Below are 18,306 nucleotides of genomic sequence, written 5' to 3' on the forward strand. Positions count from 1 at the left end.
AAACTTGAATTAGTTATTCCCTAAGATTTCTCCTTAATATGGGTCAAGTTTCACTTTCTAAAGCCTTGTAGAAAAAATTTTAGCAAAAATGCCAAACTAACCCCATTTGAAACTGATTTTTGGAGCATATAGAAACCATAACTTGCTTGGAGCATATCTCTGAAAATATAACGAACCGAGATTTGGAAATTGAGCCAGATGTTTGCCACGATTTTACCTCAACATAGTCCACGATTCATGGCCTAAGGCCTCACAGGAAAAAAATTATAACGAAAATGGCAAACTGACCTGTTTGAGACAGATTTTAGGAGCATTCAGAAACCTTAACTTCCTTGGAACATATCTTCGAAAATACAATGAACCAAGATCATAAAATTGAACCTGAGTTTGCAGGAGATGTCTTCTCATTCTTCTCCAAGTTTCACCATCTGAAACCTCCTAGAAAAAAAGTTATAGTGAGAACGTCATGTTGACCTGTTTGAAGCAACAAAACCCTAGGATCATGAGCTTTGATACCAATTGTTATGATCCTTGCGACTTAAAAATGATAAGAAACCAAAAATTGTTGTCCTCATCGAGGGGGAACCCTCCTTTTACAATGAATACAATGTACAAGACAATGTTTGATGATCCTAAGACCAAGTCTCCCTAGTATATATATGGAAGAAAGGGGTACAATCATAATAAAATGGGACCATGGGGGGTTGTAGCCTACATAACAATGTAATGATAGAATTGTAGTCTCTCAATATATAGGACTTAATAAGGGGTTTTAGGGTTAAAATGAGGCTTATATATGGCTTAACACTATCCAACCTGTCTTCAAAGTTGACTGGTTGCTGCCATTTCTAGATTTGAACAAATAAATTGTCGTATGCTAATTCCTTTTAGCAGTCACAAAAATTTATTGCTGATTTTCTGCTGTGCAAACTAGGAAATCGACTTCCTCCTTTTTAGAGATGCTTTGATACCATGTATTTTTTAACCCCAATAAATGGCTATTTATTTCCTAGTAATTTTTTCCTTGCTGAGCATAAATTAAATTTCAGTTTCACTGAATAAAAAGTATCACTGGTATTTAATTGGCAAATAATAAATTTCGGTGGAAGCAAAAATTAAATTAGTCCCCACAAATATGCCCATAGAATTTACTCCCCTTAAATCTGTTGTTCATTCAAATAATTTCACAATGTACAAGGGCTCCTTTATTGGGAAAATGGTCCACTGAGGAAAATATAAGCTACAACAATTATAGAAATAGTTATTGGGCATCCATATTGTTGTACAACCCTCTGTTTTCTTGGAAAAGCCCTAGTCTGCAAATATGCCTTTTGCAACTTGCTGTATGGCCTTCCATGCGACTGTTTGGTGTGCATTTGTGCAGGTGTACGACTATGCTATTTTCTGTTGTACCACAATGTGGTATGATGGTGTTACTGCTCTGCAGCATTGTCACCCTATTCATCACTGTCTACTATGCCACTGTGTAGTTGCTGTTGCACCTGCTGCCCTGCATGATCCAATGCCCATAAAATCGATCCTTAAATTTATAACTGCTAGGTTTCATCCCCTTTGTTGTTACCTGCTTGCAATCTCCTCCCTTGGACTTGATCTCTGGATGAAAGTCCTTCTCCACCCTTGCTGAGATCTCCTAGTTTTCACTGGGTTTGTGCTCACTAAATGTGTTTTCTCCCTTAGCCTAGCCTTTATTTTAAGATTGAATTGTTTACCAATTCCATGATCCTAATCTCCAATGTGATTGATGTTTGAGATTAAATCTCAACATCACTTGAGATCAATGGTTGCGATTAATGTAATTGCCTAATGCAAATAACCTTTGCATTTTATTAGATTAAGCTCACTTTTTCTCATGAAAATAAATTATTTTAATAATTAAAGTGATTGTTAAGATTAAAGGGTAATTAGGCAACTTCCACACATGTCTTAGATACAAACATCAACATTTAATATAATATTGTTAGGCATCTCAATAGGCGAGTGCCATGTTCAAAACGGGCATAAAATACTTGCGCAAATTTGGTTTAGGCAACATAGCCTTTATAAGTTTTCTTACACCATTGCCAAGGTTTGACATTCAAATGTAAGACACCCACTTTTAGTTTGTGTAGGTCACCAATAATGCCGTGGAGAGAGAAATAGTGTTCCATTTTGGGTAACCCACTTTGAGGGATCGAATCCATTAAATTTGTTCATGTCAACCTTTGGAAAACATTTCCATGAATTGTGACCATGAAAGTGAGGGTGGGGGTTATTTTGAAACATGTGTGTGCCCTGCTCTTCATGGGTAGGAAATTCCTCCTTGTTTCGATCAATGGTTGGATTTGTTACCTTGAGATTCAAGTGGTCACCTTACATTTTCAAGAAGTCACTATGTGATTTCATTGTTTCATTGATGATGTTGAGTGTAGCATCAATGCCAACGAACTTGCTCTCCAACTTTTGGCACTAAGCGGGTTGGATTTGTTCTTGGTTCTTTGAGTTGGCCATGTTGTGAGTCTAAAATTTAAACCATGGGACTACCAATATTTTGTGGAAATGCTATTTTCCACGTGTCTCACAGCAATCAATGGCTTGAAAGGATTCGGCTTAGCTTATTTTGAATCACTATATTGTTGGGTCCACAAAAAATGGTTACTTGATACAGAGATCCAAGTGATCAACATGACATCGGGAATTGTTATGAATATAATTCATAACAATTAAATAAATAAAATAAATATAAATATTAAATAATCAAATATTAGTTAGGTTAAATAGTTATTAAGTGAAAAGGCACACGAAAGGTCACCTGTTGAGGTATAAAAGCAGGGCCTCATTGTAACATTCAAATCATCTTATATCATCTTATACAATTATATATAATAAATTATTATTATTAAATAGTTGTGTGTATTTTTAACAATTAAATCTACAAGCTATCAGTTTTCTTGCTTCAGCCATAGTTTTTATGCTTCAGTGATATCAGAGCCATGACACACGATATAATCATGCGGGCCTTTGAACGTAGTTCTCCGCACAATGTGCCATTACGTTCACATCTTGGTTACGTTGAACAGTTTAGTATTCAAGAAGCATTTCAACATTTAGAAAAATCATGTGCAGAAGTTAAAGTATGTATAAAGGAAATCAATAATAAGGAAGATGATAGCGACAGTGAAGAAACGAAACAAGGTGAAGCAGAAGAAGAAGTTTATGTAGATACCAGAAGTCAACTTAAAGCAGTAGTCACTGAAAAATGTTTCGATTCAGAACTCCCCACTGTGGAGACTGCTGAAGTTAATTTGGAATTTGCAACAGATGAAGTGAGGAAACGCAGTGGCTGCGGTGCCACACAACCCACACTTTCAATCGATGGCTTGAAAATACAGGTGGAGTATAAACCTTCCAAGAAGAAGAAAGATGAGCAAGAGCAGCAACAAGAATTTAAGGAAAAGACAGTTGTTAATGCAGATACCATTCTGAATCTCCTAAAGAAATTAACGGATGAAGAGTGTGAAATGTTGGGTTTCGACCCTAGATACGCTCGTCCAGACTGGATGATTCTGCAGGTTCTCCCAGTTCCTCCTCCTGCTGTCCGGCCTTCTATCAAGATGGACCCTACGCTCCGGAGCGAGGACGATCTCACCCATGCGCTTGCCACGATCATTCGATACAACGATAGTCTAAAGTTGCAAGAAAAGAATGGGAGTGCGCCTCATGTTCTTGTTGAATTTATCAATATATTGCAGTTTTCTGTTGCTACTTATATGAATAATGACTTGCCTGGTATTCCGAGTGCAACACAGAAATCAGGTCGGCCCATCAAATCCATATATAGCAGACTGAAAGCCAAGGAGGGTCGTATCAGGGGAAATTTAATGGGAAAACGTGTAGACTTCAGTGCGCGTATTGTTATTTCCTGTGATCCAAGTCTGAACATTGATGAATTGGGGGTGCCTCGGAGTATTGCACTTAACATGACATATCCAGAAGTGGTGACTGCACATAATATAGAGAAAATGAGGGAGCTTATTGCGCATGGACTTCATCCACCTCCGGGCAAAACAGGGGCCAAATGCATTATTAGAGATGATGGGAAGAGAGTCGATCTGAGATTTATGAAAAATTCTGCTGACCACCATTTAGAATATGGGTTCGTTGTGGAGAGGCACTTGATGGATGGGGACTTTGTTATTTTCAATCGGCAACCCAGTCTCCATAAGATGTCCATCATGGGGCACAGAATAAAAATCATGCCATACTCAACATTTCGATTGAATTTGTCAGTGACAATGCCATACAACGCTGATTTCGATGGGGATGAGATGAACATGCATGTGCCTCAGTCACAGGAGACGAGAGCAGAAATCATGGAGTTAATGATGGTACCAAAGTGTGTTGTCTCTCCCCAGTCCAATAGGCCTGTTATGGGTATTGTCCAAGACACACTCTTGGGTTGCAGGAAGGTGACCCAGAGGGATACTTTTATAGAAAAGGATGTTTTTATGAATATCTTGATGTGGTGCGAACATTTTGATGGGACTGTGATATCTCCAACTATTATAAAACCAAGGCCCATCTGGATGGGCAAGCAAATATTCAATCTCATAATTCCAAAGCAGATAAATTTGATAAGATACTCCGCCTGGCATTTAGACTCAGACACTGAAAAAGGATTTATCACTCCTGGGGATACATGTGTACGGATTGAGAAGGGAGAACTTTTGTCGGGCACACTTTGCAAGAAAACCCTTGGAACCTCTTCTGGAAGTCTGATTCATGTGATCTGGGAGGAGGTTGGTCCAGATGCAGCCCGTAAGTTCTTAGGTCACACGCAATGGCATGTTAACTACTAGCTGCTACAGCACGGCTTTACTATGGGGATAGCCATGACACTGGTTTTTAGCATGTAGCAAGAGCCACGGGTGTGGATGGTGGCTATGTACGATGTGAACAAATGTGCATTTCAGCGTTTAATGGTCTCTGTCAACCTTGAGAAAAAATTGTTTATTATTTGGAAACTCCATAAAAACTCCCCACTAATACGCCGCGACTATTGGTCATACACCGATCGGTTTGTTAGCAAGGTTTTTAAAATATGTAAGGTTTTAAAATATATATATATATATATATATATATATATATATATATATATATATATATGTACAAAGTTTATATAACTGCATAGTATATATAAACTATAACCTTATAATATATATATGTAGTGTTATATTTATAACTAATATATTATAATTATATTTTAATTAATTAAATTATTATTTAAAAAAAATTAGAGTAAAAAAAAAAACCTTGGACTCAAAATAGAGTTATTAGCGAATTATAGACGCTGAGCCACCAGAGACCTTCCGCCTCACATATGCCAAGACGACAACCACCGCAAAGACAATTGCCAGCAATATAGCTTTGAGGACAAAGCTTCTGAAGGAAGGGGCTATGTTATGAATATAATTCATAACAATTAAATAAATAAAAATAAATATAAATATTAAATAATCAAATATTAGTTAGGTTAAATAGTCATTAAGTTAAGTGAAAAGGCATGTCTAAAAGACATGCCCATTCACGAAAGGTCACCTATTGAGGTATAAAAGCAAGGCCTCATTGTAACATTCAAATCATCTTATATCATCTTATACAATTATATATAATAAATTATTATTATTAAATACCTGTGTGTATTTTTAACAATTAAATCTACAGGCTATCAGTTTTTTTGCTTCAGCCATAGTTTTTATGCTACAGGAATCTTTTGAGAGAGGTCTCTTGCAATGATGTCTACAAAACTCATCTATTTTATTTTAATTTTTAAAGATCTGAGTGCTCCTATTGGAGTATTACTCCCAACTGATTATTATTGCAGTGATAGAATTTCCAAGTAACTTCTAGATGCAAAGATGATGGAATTTTTCTGGCTGGTTGTTGTAGAAGCTAGGGCTCTGTGAGCCCTAGAGATAGAGGAGTGTTAGATGCTATAGTGCTCTAATATACTTGGGTCCAACAATAGTGCGCAGTCCAATATCTCAAGGCATCCATGCCCTTAGCCATATGATCCGACTCCCTAAGGGCTGTTCTTAGTGTACTATAGCAACAAGATGGCCAATTTGTTGATCTAGAGTTGGTTTTAGGTTTACCTAGGGGACTTTCAATATACTCAAAGGTATGTAGTAGTGAGATTCTGTATATAGGTGTTGTTTAATGTGATACTAATCGAAGGGGTACCAATAGGGGACTGGGGTTACAAGGGTTTCCAACAAAGTGATTCCACTTGTATTTCCTGTGTGTGTTACTTCCCAACAACAATTTTATCCGTTGAATGAGAAGTCATTGTGTTATCTAAAGACATCAAAACATGTGTCTTGCCTAAGAAAAATCTCTACTAAAATTCGGTGCTGTGTTGGCTTAGGCAAGAGCTTTGATACTACTTGTAGTGTTCCTTAACCCTTTAATTGAAACATAACCATGTATACAAAGAATATAATTGCAATAACTTGATGTAAGAGATACCCATGTATTAAGATCATCTGAAGAAGGAAACATTGTTCACTTGCCTCTTAAGGTGGGGTGACCTTTCACCGAGTAGAGCTACACCTACATAACACAAGACACATTCCATAATTTCCTATCTTTTCAATAGTAAAAACCCTAACTATTTGCGGTTGTGTCACTAATGGGTACCAACTACCTAGTGGACCTTATGGACTTTTTTATATTAAATAAATACACTACTATCCAATGGGCCTTGTTCAAAGAGGATGGCTGCATACAACAATTAACTAACTCCTGCAGGGTTGTGGCACTCCTCCACAGTGTAGGTTGAGGTAACCTGTGTAACTACATCCACGAGTGACTACAAGAATAATAGACACTTGTTCTGGTTTCTCATCTGTGCAAATATTGGGTTTGTTCAAGTTGCTCAGCTTATGGTGCCTACATGTTTTTTAAGGTTGCTTCCAAGTTCTTATAGCAGTCACTGTGATATTTCCTTTGCATGTCTGAATCTCAATTGTGAATCTGGGAATCATGAAAGTGCTAGTGCTAGTGTACTAAAAATTGTCTTTTTGTTGCATATATGAAACATCACAATTCACAAGTAGTCATGGCTCTGGTGAAATAGAGTTCTTTTATGGGAAAAAAGATAGAAAATGACAGTTCTTTAAACAAAACATACATTTTCAGGTCAATGAACACAATTTTGTTTCGTATTTCCTTCCTTTTCTGGTTGGTACTAAAAGTTCAGAAAGTTCTGCTTGCCCAATCTTACAACCATAAATCATATTTTCAAAATTCAATGCCATTTAGAACACATTGAGTTTTATATCTAAATGTGAAGATGAACTATCTCAACATTGATCAGTTTACTGTCTTATATGATCCTGTGTGCAGGTTACCAAGAAAAGTGATATGAGTGATTTTTACCGTAACCTGCTCAAAAAGAATGTTGCATTTGGGGCAAATTCTCATAAAACAGAAGTTACAGTTATGCCTTCTCGGCAGCATGTTGAATCAGAAATAAAGGCTCAGCCTTCAGAACTTCACTTGGAAAAGTCACCTGAGTCTACAGGGAGCATAATGGAGGAACCTAGAGCTCAAGTCAAACAAAAATCAAGTGAGGATGATATTGACAAATCCAGTCTGTCACAGCAAAAGGACAATGTACAAGAACCCAGATCACCTGATAGTGGTTTACCAAGTGAAAAGAGAGCAATCACTGCAAACATTGGGATTAAAACTGAAACTTCAAGTGAGTCTGTCAACGTTACTGTCCATGATCGCAAACGAAGCCAAGAAGCATTGGCTGCAGCAAAGGAACGCTATCTGGCTCGCAAGAGAATGCGAGAAGGCTAATTTCTTTATGCTTGTATACTTAAATCATTGAATACTGTTTTAATCTGATCGGCCTTTTACTTTACACAGACGAGAGGGGAAGCTAGAAGCTGGTTCCATCTCTTTCACTGTGTGATCTCATTAATGTATCATACCCGTTTTCTTGGGACAAGTCTACATTAAATATATGGTCAACTCATTTCCAGAAACTTAAGCCTGCACAGATGAGAGACTTTGATGTTACAGCCTTGAAAGGTGGAGTCATTTCTCCTTATGAATTCATCAAGTCTTGTGGTCATAAGATTCGTAGGCTTATAGAGACATTGTACCTTGCACATTTTATGAGTTTCAAGTGGATTATCCTCACCGATCACATGCATATAAATATGCTCATCTCTTTTTTCCTTGTCTTTATTTAAGGAATTGCCACTGACATCATTAACTCATCATTCTTAAATAGAAACAGTATGATTAGTATGCATGCTTTTAAAGACATTGTCCAATACATGTCATGCTTGTTTATGTACATGTCTAATCTACAAAATGTTATTTCGAGATGTCAGTATGAACCTAGCAGACAGCAATAGATTTAAAAGTTTTTTTAACCAATTAAGTCTATTCACATAAATTTGATATTTGTAACCTGAAGATAAGTTAAAGCTAAAGCTGCTGATTTTTAAAAAAAATTTAGTGATAAAATTTAACTACACAATAGAAAGGATTTTATTTGAATATATTTTTAAACCTATATATTTGTCCATCAAAAAAATGAAATGCCCAGCTTGAATTTTGGGCCTTCCTAATATAATCAAACCGCTGTAATGCAAGCTTCTTTATTGTTATTATTGGATTTAAAATATCATCGAATTTAACAAAATGGTTATATCTCTACTGTATAGGATGACAGTCGTGTTTCCACTAATTTACTGTGTTTCTGGTAATTTATTTGTTGCGTCCAAATAGATTTGACTAATGCTTTTGTTGGAACAAAGCTAGAAGGGATCAAAATATTGTTGTACCAAGTTTGATAGGAGTAATACTAGAATAAGTGCACCATTTTTTCTGACATGATTGGTGTCTCTTAGTGATTGTCTTATTTACTCCATTTATCCTTGTAGAGGTAGAGTTTGGTGCAAGTGTTTTTGAAAAAAAGGAAAGATCCTAGAAATTTAGAGTGTAAATATGGATAAAGATTTGTGTGATTTGAGTAGGATTTAAGATTGATATTTTTACTCTAGGGTGTTTAAGAGGATCTTTTATAGGTAGGTTTGCTTAAACTCCATTTTATAGGAAATATTTAATTTCAATAAATATTATTTTCACCAACTACATAGTGATCATGGTTCTTATTTTTAGATATAGACTCTAAACAACTGAAAAAATATTTTGACAACTAAAACATCTTAAGAATTCAAAATTCAGGTAATGACCTTGGTCGTGATAAAAAAAAAAATATGTTCATACAAACCAATCTGCATAACAACTTCAACTTTTCTGCCAAAACAAAGTTTTTAGCAACTTGGACTTTTACCTATTAAAGCAATGTACAATCTAATTTTGATGGGAAACAATGTGACTGAGAAACCAACTGCTTAAACATACAACATAATTGAAGTTCTGTTGATTCTTAGGACATTTTAGGCATTTGCATCAGTTTCACATAGGGGTGTCTTCTCTGATAGTCATCTTGTCAATCTTAAAAAGAGTAAGCACTAGACCTTGCAGCGATCCGATCCCAAATGCCTTAGCCTAACAATATTTGAGTTGCTTTAGTACATTGAGTATTGTTTAGTTGTCTTAGTGGCTTTAATATATTGTCTATCGTATTTTTTTCGTGACACTGAAATCATGTTTCCATCATTCATCAGGTCAACGTTCTTCAGACTTGCATGCAATTCAGATGAATATATTACTGCAATTTTAACACATTTTCATCTTTGCATTGGCCTCCAAGGGGAAGATTCTTTTTTCAAATCAAGGAAACCTAATGGACTGACCAATTCAACACGAGGAGTAACTGGAATTAAGCTTACAATTACCCATGCCCAGGGATGGAGTACAATGTAGCAAATTAAGTAAGTCATCCAAGGTGGCGACACACACAAGTGAAGCTCACCGAAATGTTAATTTCTGGTAAATTGCGTTTTGTAATTTGTGGGCTTTAGAATTTGCGGGGATTAGTCTTGAGATATAATGAATCTGGATGATCTTTTTTAAAAGGGTTAGAGGATTATTGGAATGCATGTGTTTATAGTTGCTTGATTTATATTAGAACAAGTTTGTTAGTCTTGTTGGATCCCAAACTTGATTTGCACGCGCTGAAGTATTTACAATACTAACTTCTTTGATCAAATTGAATTGCTAAGCATGATCAAAGCATTGCATTTGGGCTTAAATTTGCATTGTGGAGATGCTCTCATTCTTTGAGAATTTAACAAGTTTGGTAAGTTTGAATATGACGAAAAATTCATGAGAGGGATCCAACATGTTGATGGGGAGGTAGGGGGAGTAGGGGGGAAGTGTTGGAGATCAACGCAAATAACTAACTTAATCCTTGTTAATTTTTCATCAATTGTTCTATGTTACAACTATTACTTCAACAATATCGAATAGCATCCAATTTAACAATTTCCACTTCTTCAATTTAACCAATCACAATAGAGAAATAGTGTTGGCATTATGAGACAGGGGTTGTCCTTGACGGCAACTCACTCAGATGACAGATCACGGTACAGCATGTTAACAACACAGAGTTACAGATCAGACTTCATAGAATGAAGAAAGAGAGGTATACGCAGGTTCACCATTAGCCAAGCTGCGTATACACGCAGGTTCACTGTATACAAGTTGCGTATACGTACACACACACTTTCACAAAAGGAAAAGCACGTATACCTTGGAAATCTAAGTTTTGGTTCGAAGTATTTGGTCCATGGTATTTTGATCCATGGTATTGGTCCAAGGTATCGGGTCCAAGGTATTGACCTTAGGTATTTGGTCCAAAGTATTGGTCCTAAGTGGTTTTGGTCCATGGTATTGAGAAAGGCCTACAAACTATAAAAGGAGGAGAAGATCATTAGGCCAGGGTGTGCAAGTATCGAATATCTGATGAAGTGTGAGATCTAGTATGCAGGTTATTGGGTTATGGTGCATAGCTGGATCTGAACCAAGGAAAAACCTTAGCTGATGATGAGGAATCAGATCTAATGATGAATCGGGATCTTAAGGTGTAAAATGAACTATCTTTTGTGTTGAAGCTCATGTATACTCTAGATCTGAATATTGACGCATATATTATTCTGTATATGATTTGATCTAGGTATAACTAAAATCTGGAATAGCAGCAAAACTCTGAATTTATATTTGCAGATGTATACGCTGGTTGGCTTTGAGAAAAGCGCGTGTACACGCAGGTTCAACACATGGAAGTAGCGTATACCTTATAAAATATGTTTTAGTTGCTGCTGTTTGTTGTTGCAGAGTTCTGGGTTTTGGCTTGGGTTCTGGTTACTGTATTCTGGTGACAACGTTCTGACAGATCAGATTGATGGGCTGTCAAAGTGATTGATTGATTCAGTTGTGGTTGGTTCAAAAGGAGATAGGTTGATGCAGATATATTTGATGATTGAATGATGTTGTTGTGGATCTAGTCTGAAAATTTATGAAACGTGGTCCCTGAAAGAAAAGAGAAGGTTGTAGCCTTCTGTAAGTCGGCACTTACATACTAGTAAACATATCAGCTAGTACAAGAGCTAGGGGGTTGTAGCTCCCTTCTAGTAGAAGCTGGAGAACAAGAGAAGATTATAGCCTTCTGCAGGTAGAAGCTTGCGTACTGGTATAAGACTGCACCAGTATAAAAATTGTAAACAGTTTTTCTTATTATTAAAAGAAGACAGAGACGACAGCAGCAGGTGATTTTCACCCACATTGGGTTTCCAACTTATATCTTGGTGTTCATGTGTGTTGCTTGTGTGTGATGTTTTATTCTGCTTTATTGCACTGTCTAATGAATTCCTGATATACTGGTTAAAGATCAATGCATGATAATTTGGGTAAATCAAAAGATTTTTGCATATACGTTGGTTGCATTAAGTATAGTTGCGTATACACGCTAGTTCCTTAAGCTGAAGTAGCGTATACAAATCAGTTTTGAAAATTAAATTATTGATCTGATAATACTGATTCACCCCCCCTCTCAGTGTTATTTCCAACAATTGGAATCAGAGCCAGGTCCTTCAGAGGAAGCTTGATCGCTTGAAGGAAGATCCATCATCATGAGTAATCAAGAAAGCGGGGGATCCATCAGACCACCAATCTTTGATGAGAGCAATTTTGTTTATTAGAAGGTAAGAACCACAACCTATCTTCAATCACTTGGAACAGATGTCTGGGAAATCGTGGAAGGAGGATATACATTTCCAGCAGCAATTCCTATAGATACGATAGGTAAAATGCAATATGAAACCAATGCCAAGGCTGTCAATACATTATTGGGAAGTCTGTCACAATTAGAGTTTGTCAAAGTTATGCAACTCAAATCCGCCAAAGAAATATGGGACAAAATCGTTCTAAGCTACGAAGGAGACTCTCAGGTAAAACGTGCTAAACTGCAAACTCTCAGAATTCAATATGAAACTGTCAAGATGCACAATGATGAAAGTATAGCTAGTTACTTTTACGTATAGATGAGATTATTAATTGCATGAAGAATCTGGGTGAAGAGATAAAGGAAGTTACCTTAGTTGAAAAAGTTTTAAGATCCTTCTCTGCTAAGTTTGAATCAAAAGTATCTGCCATAGAAGAAAAGCAGGATCTACAGACTATTACTATGACAGCTGCACGGAATCTTAACTGCTTTTGAGATGAGAAAATGAGGTCCATCAGATATGAGAGAAGCTGCATTTAAAGCTTCAGCAAAAGGAAAAGAAAAACTCAATGAATCAAGACATCTTTCAGAAGAAGAAGAGGAAGTAAACTTTGTTAAGAAGCTTCAATGGTGTTCCGGAAGATTCAAAGATAAACTACCTTTCAAATGTTTTGGCTGTGGTAGAGTCAGTCATTATGCTGCCAAATGTCTTTAGAAAGATAAATACGATAAAGGGAAGGAATCTGCAAAATGGAATAGAAAACAAAATGTAAGTAAGAGCTACTATACTCATGAAGACATCGATGGTCTATCAATTAGTGATGAAGATGAAAATAGTAATGACTATAGACTTCTGATGGCTTATGAAGATGATGATTTTTTGGATGCTTTAGATGAAGATGACCTTTATGAAGAAATTTCAAAACTCAAAATCTGTTTAGAAGAAAAGAATATGATTATAGATACCTTGACATTCCAACTTGCTGAAAGAGAAAAACACAATGAAAAACTGGAGTGTGAAATTGTGGGTCTAAGAAAGGATCTTGAGAAAACAAAAGCTCTCAATCTTAGATTTGCTAAAGGATTAGAAACCTTAAATGAAATTATCAAAGTGCAGCTTTCTCCTCTGATAAAGACAGGTCTTGGATATACTGAAGAAGCATCTCAAGCACAGAAGCCGTCTACCTCCACTAAAAGCTATCTTGATGCAGCAAAGAGCAGTGAACAGTTTGACAATCGTCAACAAAGGTATAAAGCAAATCACCAGGTAAATCAGGCTCAATTTACTTCAAGGATGAACAGAAGCCACAACCAACTTCAGGTAAATCGTACTCAATTTGCTTCAAAAATGAATATCAATAGAGACTACAATCACCAGGTCAGTAGATTCGATAACTGCAGAAACTTCTTTAATGGTCAATGTTTCTCATGTCATAATTTTGGACACAAAGCTGCTCAATGTGTTGCTTACAAAACCATCATGACTAGAGAAGCACGAAATCAAAGGAATGTAACAGGGATCAAGAAAAGTTCCTATAATAACTTTTTTCTTCTTGAAAATGTAATAGAATACTCAATCTGTAACAACTTTGGCCATGAAGAATCTAAATGCAAGAGTAAATTTCGGGAAATATTTCAAAAGGAGCAAACTCCATTAACACCCAAAATATGGAGAAAGAAAGAACCGCAAACAGAAAAATGTGGCATAGCCTTGTATGCAGAAGGACAAGAAAATCAGTGGTACATCAATAGTGGATGCTTAAAACATATGATAGGTGACAAAGAAAAACTTCACTCATATAATACTTTAGAAAAGGAAAAGAATCTCATTTGGAAACGACACTCTTGCTGTCATAAAAGGTAAAGGCTCTATCTTCTTAAAAGAAAAGGTTAATGCTGGGAATGTTATGTATGTTAATGGTCTAAAGCATAACCTGTTGAGTGTTAATCAAATGTGTGATCAAGGAAGTAAAGTAGTATTTCGATTAAACAGATGTGTTGTTCGTGAGCATAATATAAGAGAAACCGTGATCAAAGGTACAAGAACTCCAAACAACTTATACATACTCAAGGGAGAACAACAACAATGCTATCTAAGCAAAAATGATGAACACTGGCTATGGCACAAAAGATTGGGGCATCTAAGCTTTTCTCAAATAAGAAAAGCATGCAGATTCCAGGCTGTTCGTGATCTCCCTAATATCAACATTCTTGAAAATACAATACACAAATTATGTCAATTCGGTAAGAAAACCAGAACGCACTTCCCGAAAAAAGAAGGATCAGTGAATAAGCTTCTTGAACTTGTTCACACTGATTTATGTGGACCATCAAGAAAAAAGTCACCTTGTGGAGAAGAATACTTTATATTGTTCATTGATGATTTTTCCAGAATGTGTTGGATGGGTCTTCTAAAGCATAAAGATGAAGCATTTGAAAAATTCAAAGCCTTCAAAGCTCTGGTTGAAAATGAATCAGATCGCAAAATCAAATCCCTCAGATCTGATTGAGGAGGGGAATTTACCTCGGATGAATTTTTTGACTTTTGTGAACAACATGGAATAAAAAGGCAATTCTCCACCACAAGGAAACCTTAGCAAAATGGAGTGGTAGAAAGGATGAACAAAACTGTTCAACAAATGGCTAGAGCTATGCTAGATGAATCTGGAACTCCTGCAACATTCTGGGGTGAAGCTGCATTCGCCACCGTCACTATTCTCAACCAAGCAAATATTCGGGTAAACAACATTCAAACTTCACATGAACTTTGGTATGGTAAGACTCCCACTGTGAAATACTTGAAAGTTTTTGGAAGCAAATGTTACATCAAAAGGTCTGATGAAAAACTTGATAATTTTGAACCTAGAGCAGATGAAGGTATTCTTCTTGGTTACTCTTCTCGAAGCAAAGGATATAAATGTTATAATAAAAGATTTGGGAAAATTATTGAAAATATTGATGTTGTGGTTGATGAAGCATGCAAAAATCCAAAACAGATAAAAACCGAAGATTATGAAGAAGATATCTTCCCACATCAAATCACACTAATTTTGAAGAAGAAACCAATTAAGCACCAGAAGAAGAGATAACAATAGAAGAAAAGACTCCGTCTAGGTATGTCCATAAAAATCATCTAGAAACTCAAATTTTAGGGCAGAAAGAGGCAGGTGTGTAGACAAGAAGAACTATTATAGAAGCTTCGAGCTATCTAGCATTACTATCTTCCACCTAACCTCAAAATATAAATGAAGCATGCAAAGATGAATGTTGGGTCAAGGCCATGAATGAAGAACTTGAACAAATTGAAAAGAATAATACTTGGGAATTAGTTCCTAGACCTCATGATAAGAACATCATAGGAACTAAATGGATATTAAAAAACAAGCTGAACGAAAATGGAGAAGTCATTAGAAACAATGCCAGACTTGTTTGTAAAGGATATGCTCAACAAGAAGGTATAGATTTTGAAGAAACTTTTGCACTTGTTGCTAGACTTAAGCCATAAGAATGTTTCTTGCTCCTTCTAGTTTTCAGAAGTTCAAAGTATATCAAATGGATGTAAAATCTGCCTTTCTTAATGGAGACTTGGAAGAAGAAGTCTATATTGAACAATCAGAAGGATTCATTCTTGGAAATGATGCAAAAATTGTATGCAAACTCAGAAAGGCTCTCTATGGTCTAAAACAGGTTCTAAGAGCCTGGTATTACCGTCTTGACAAATATCTCCACCAGCAGGGTTTTTCAAAGGGGTCAGCTGATAGCAATCTATATACAAAGATTGACACTGGTAAATTGCTAATAATTGTTGTTTATGTTGATGACATCATTTTTGGTAGCAATGAAGAATTCATGAGTCAGAGATTTTCTTCAGTAATGCAGCAAGAATTTGAAATTTCCTTGCTTGGTGAGCTCACCTATTTTCTTGGTCTACAAGTTCAACAAAATAAAAATGGCATTTTTCTCTCACAAACCAAATATCTCAAACAGATCCTGAAAAAGTACGGCATGGAAGATTCTAAACCAGTATATACCCCAATTTTAACAGGATGCAGTGTTAGCTAAAATGATGAATCAACAACAGTACATCAACCAACTTACAAATCCATGATAGGCAGTTTGCTTTATCTAACAGGGGCCTGACCTGACATCATGCATGCAGTGGGAATAGTTGGAAGATTTCAAGCAAATCCAAAGGAATCACACCTTCACGCAGTCAAAAGGATTTTCAAATATCTTCAAGGAACACAAAACTTTGGTTTATGGTATCCTAGAGATACAGATCTTACAGTTCATGCATATATAGATGCAGATTGGGCAGGAAGTGTTGATGACAGAAAAAGCACTAGTGGTGGTGCATTCTATATGGGTTCCACGTTAGCGTCTTGGTTCAGCAAGAAACAAAGTTCGATTGCATTATCTACAGCTGAAGTAGAATACGTGGCTGCTGCATCTTGTTGCACACAACTACTTTGGGTGATGAAAACATTGCAAGATATTCAAATCAAATGTACTCCACCCATCTCCATTCTATGTGATAATACAAGTGCCATCAGTGTTTCAAAGAATCCAGTCATGCACTCTAAGACCAAGCACATACCCATCAAATATCATTTTCTACGTGAACAAGTGCTTGAACAAAAGGTCAAATTGGAGTATGTTCCTTCCAAAGAATAGGTTGCTGACATATTCACTAAACCACTGCCCAGAGAGACATTTGAATATCTTAGACAGAAGCTGGGAGTAGTTGCTGCATCATCCTGCTATTAAAATCCATTTTTTAAGAAAGGTTTGTATACGCAAGTTTCATGAAGCGTAGTCGCGTACATACGCTGGTCTCTGTGGGTACAATTGCATATATGTTGGTCTGAAGAAAAGCAGTGGGCCAGACTCAGGAGAAAGGGGTCTGATATGGTTCCATGAAATATCTGCTCTGCTTGATGATAGTTACAATCTGTTGATGACATGTGGAAATATGTTGGCTCTCATAAGTTGTTGATAACTTGATGTATATTTAATTGATAACGATACCTTAATAACTCTTATGATATATGCAATGATCAGATCTGACAGTGAACATCTGGCACAAGTTTAGGGGAAGCATATGCTTCTAATAATGCATTGTTGGCATTATCTTATAATATCTTGGTACAGGTTCACATAGTTGTTTTTGATTCAGGTGGAATAGGTTTAGGGGGAGAACATGGTTGTTGATCTGGATGCTGATTGACAAATGCTGCTGATGATAGTTGCTGATGACTATCATGGTCTTGTTTAAGATATTTGGTCTCTGTTATATATGTCATGTATTTCATTTAATGTAAAGGTCATGAAAAGACCTAATTTGTAACCCCACTATGCATGGGACGGATGATGTAATGTTTCTTGTATAAACAATTGGTATATCCCCACTTGGTTGGGTGGATGAGTCAAATTTGGTATATCCGCATTTCATTGGGAGATGGATGTATGTATGAGTCTTTGGTGATAGGAAGGTCATTGGTGATGTATGTATAGAGTCATGTTATCTTTTTGCTTACCTTGCTTATGCTGAAGGGGAGCATGGACTCGATCACAGGAGCTCAATCAACACACTTCAACATATAAGAGAATTCAGCATGTGTTCAGGGGGAGCATGACCCTTTGCCATTGATGACAAAGGAGGAGAGTGACTTGGTGTTGCCATCAAGTCCAAAGGGGGAGAGTTTTGGCATCATGACACAGGGGTTGTCCTTCATGGCAACTCACTCAGATGATAGATTACGGTACAGCAGGTTAACAACATAGAGTTACAGATCAGACTTCACAGAATGAAGAAAGAGAAGTATACGGAGGTTCACCATTAGTCAAGCCGTGTATACACCCGGGTTCACTGTATACAAGTCGCGTATACGTACACACGCAGTTTCACAAAAGGAAAAGTGTGTATACCTTGGAAATCTAAGTTTTGGTTTGAAGTATTTGGTCCATGGTATTTTGATCCATGGTATTGGTCCAAGGTATCGGGTCCAAGGTATTGACCCTAGGTATTTGGTCCAAGGTATTGGTACTAAGTGGTTTTGGTCCATGGTATTGAGAAAAGCATACAAACTATAAAA

The 18,306-nt window shown here is 36.5% G+C and overlaps 1 protein-coding gene and 1 pseudogene across 1 annotated transcript in view; both read left to right on the forward strand.

The window, feature by feature from the left end:
- LOC149236976 (DNA-directed RNA polymerase II subunit RPB1 pseudogene) overlaps positions 1-4,913 on the forward strand; it is a 49,909-nt pseudogene extending 44,996 nt beyond the window's left edge.
- LOC149236974 (uncharacterized) overlaps positions 1-8,338 on the forward strand; it is a 166,050-nt gene extending 157,712 nt beyond the window's left edge. Inside the window, exon 4 of the mRNA XM_089372555.1 lies at positions 7,405-8,338. Within this exon, the coding sequence (XP_089228681.1) occupies positions 7,405-7,866 (462 nt within the window). The 3' untranslated portion in view covers positions 7,867-8,338. The remainder of the gene's footprint in view (positions 1-7,404) is intronic.
- Positions 8,339-18,306: the final 9,968 nt, after the last annotated feature.

The sequence above is a fragment of the Pinus tabuliformis genome, chromosome 8 (assembly GCF_031772625.1).
Source record: "Pinus tabuliformis cultivar Carrire ecotype Pingquan chromosome 8, CPIR1, whole genome shotgun sequence".
Classification (NCBI taxonomy): Eukaryota; Viridiplantae; Streptophyta; class Pinopsida; order Pinales; family Pinaceae; genus Pinus; species Pinus tabuliformis.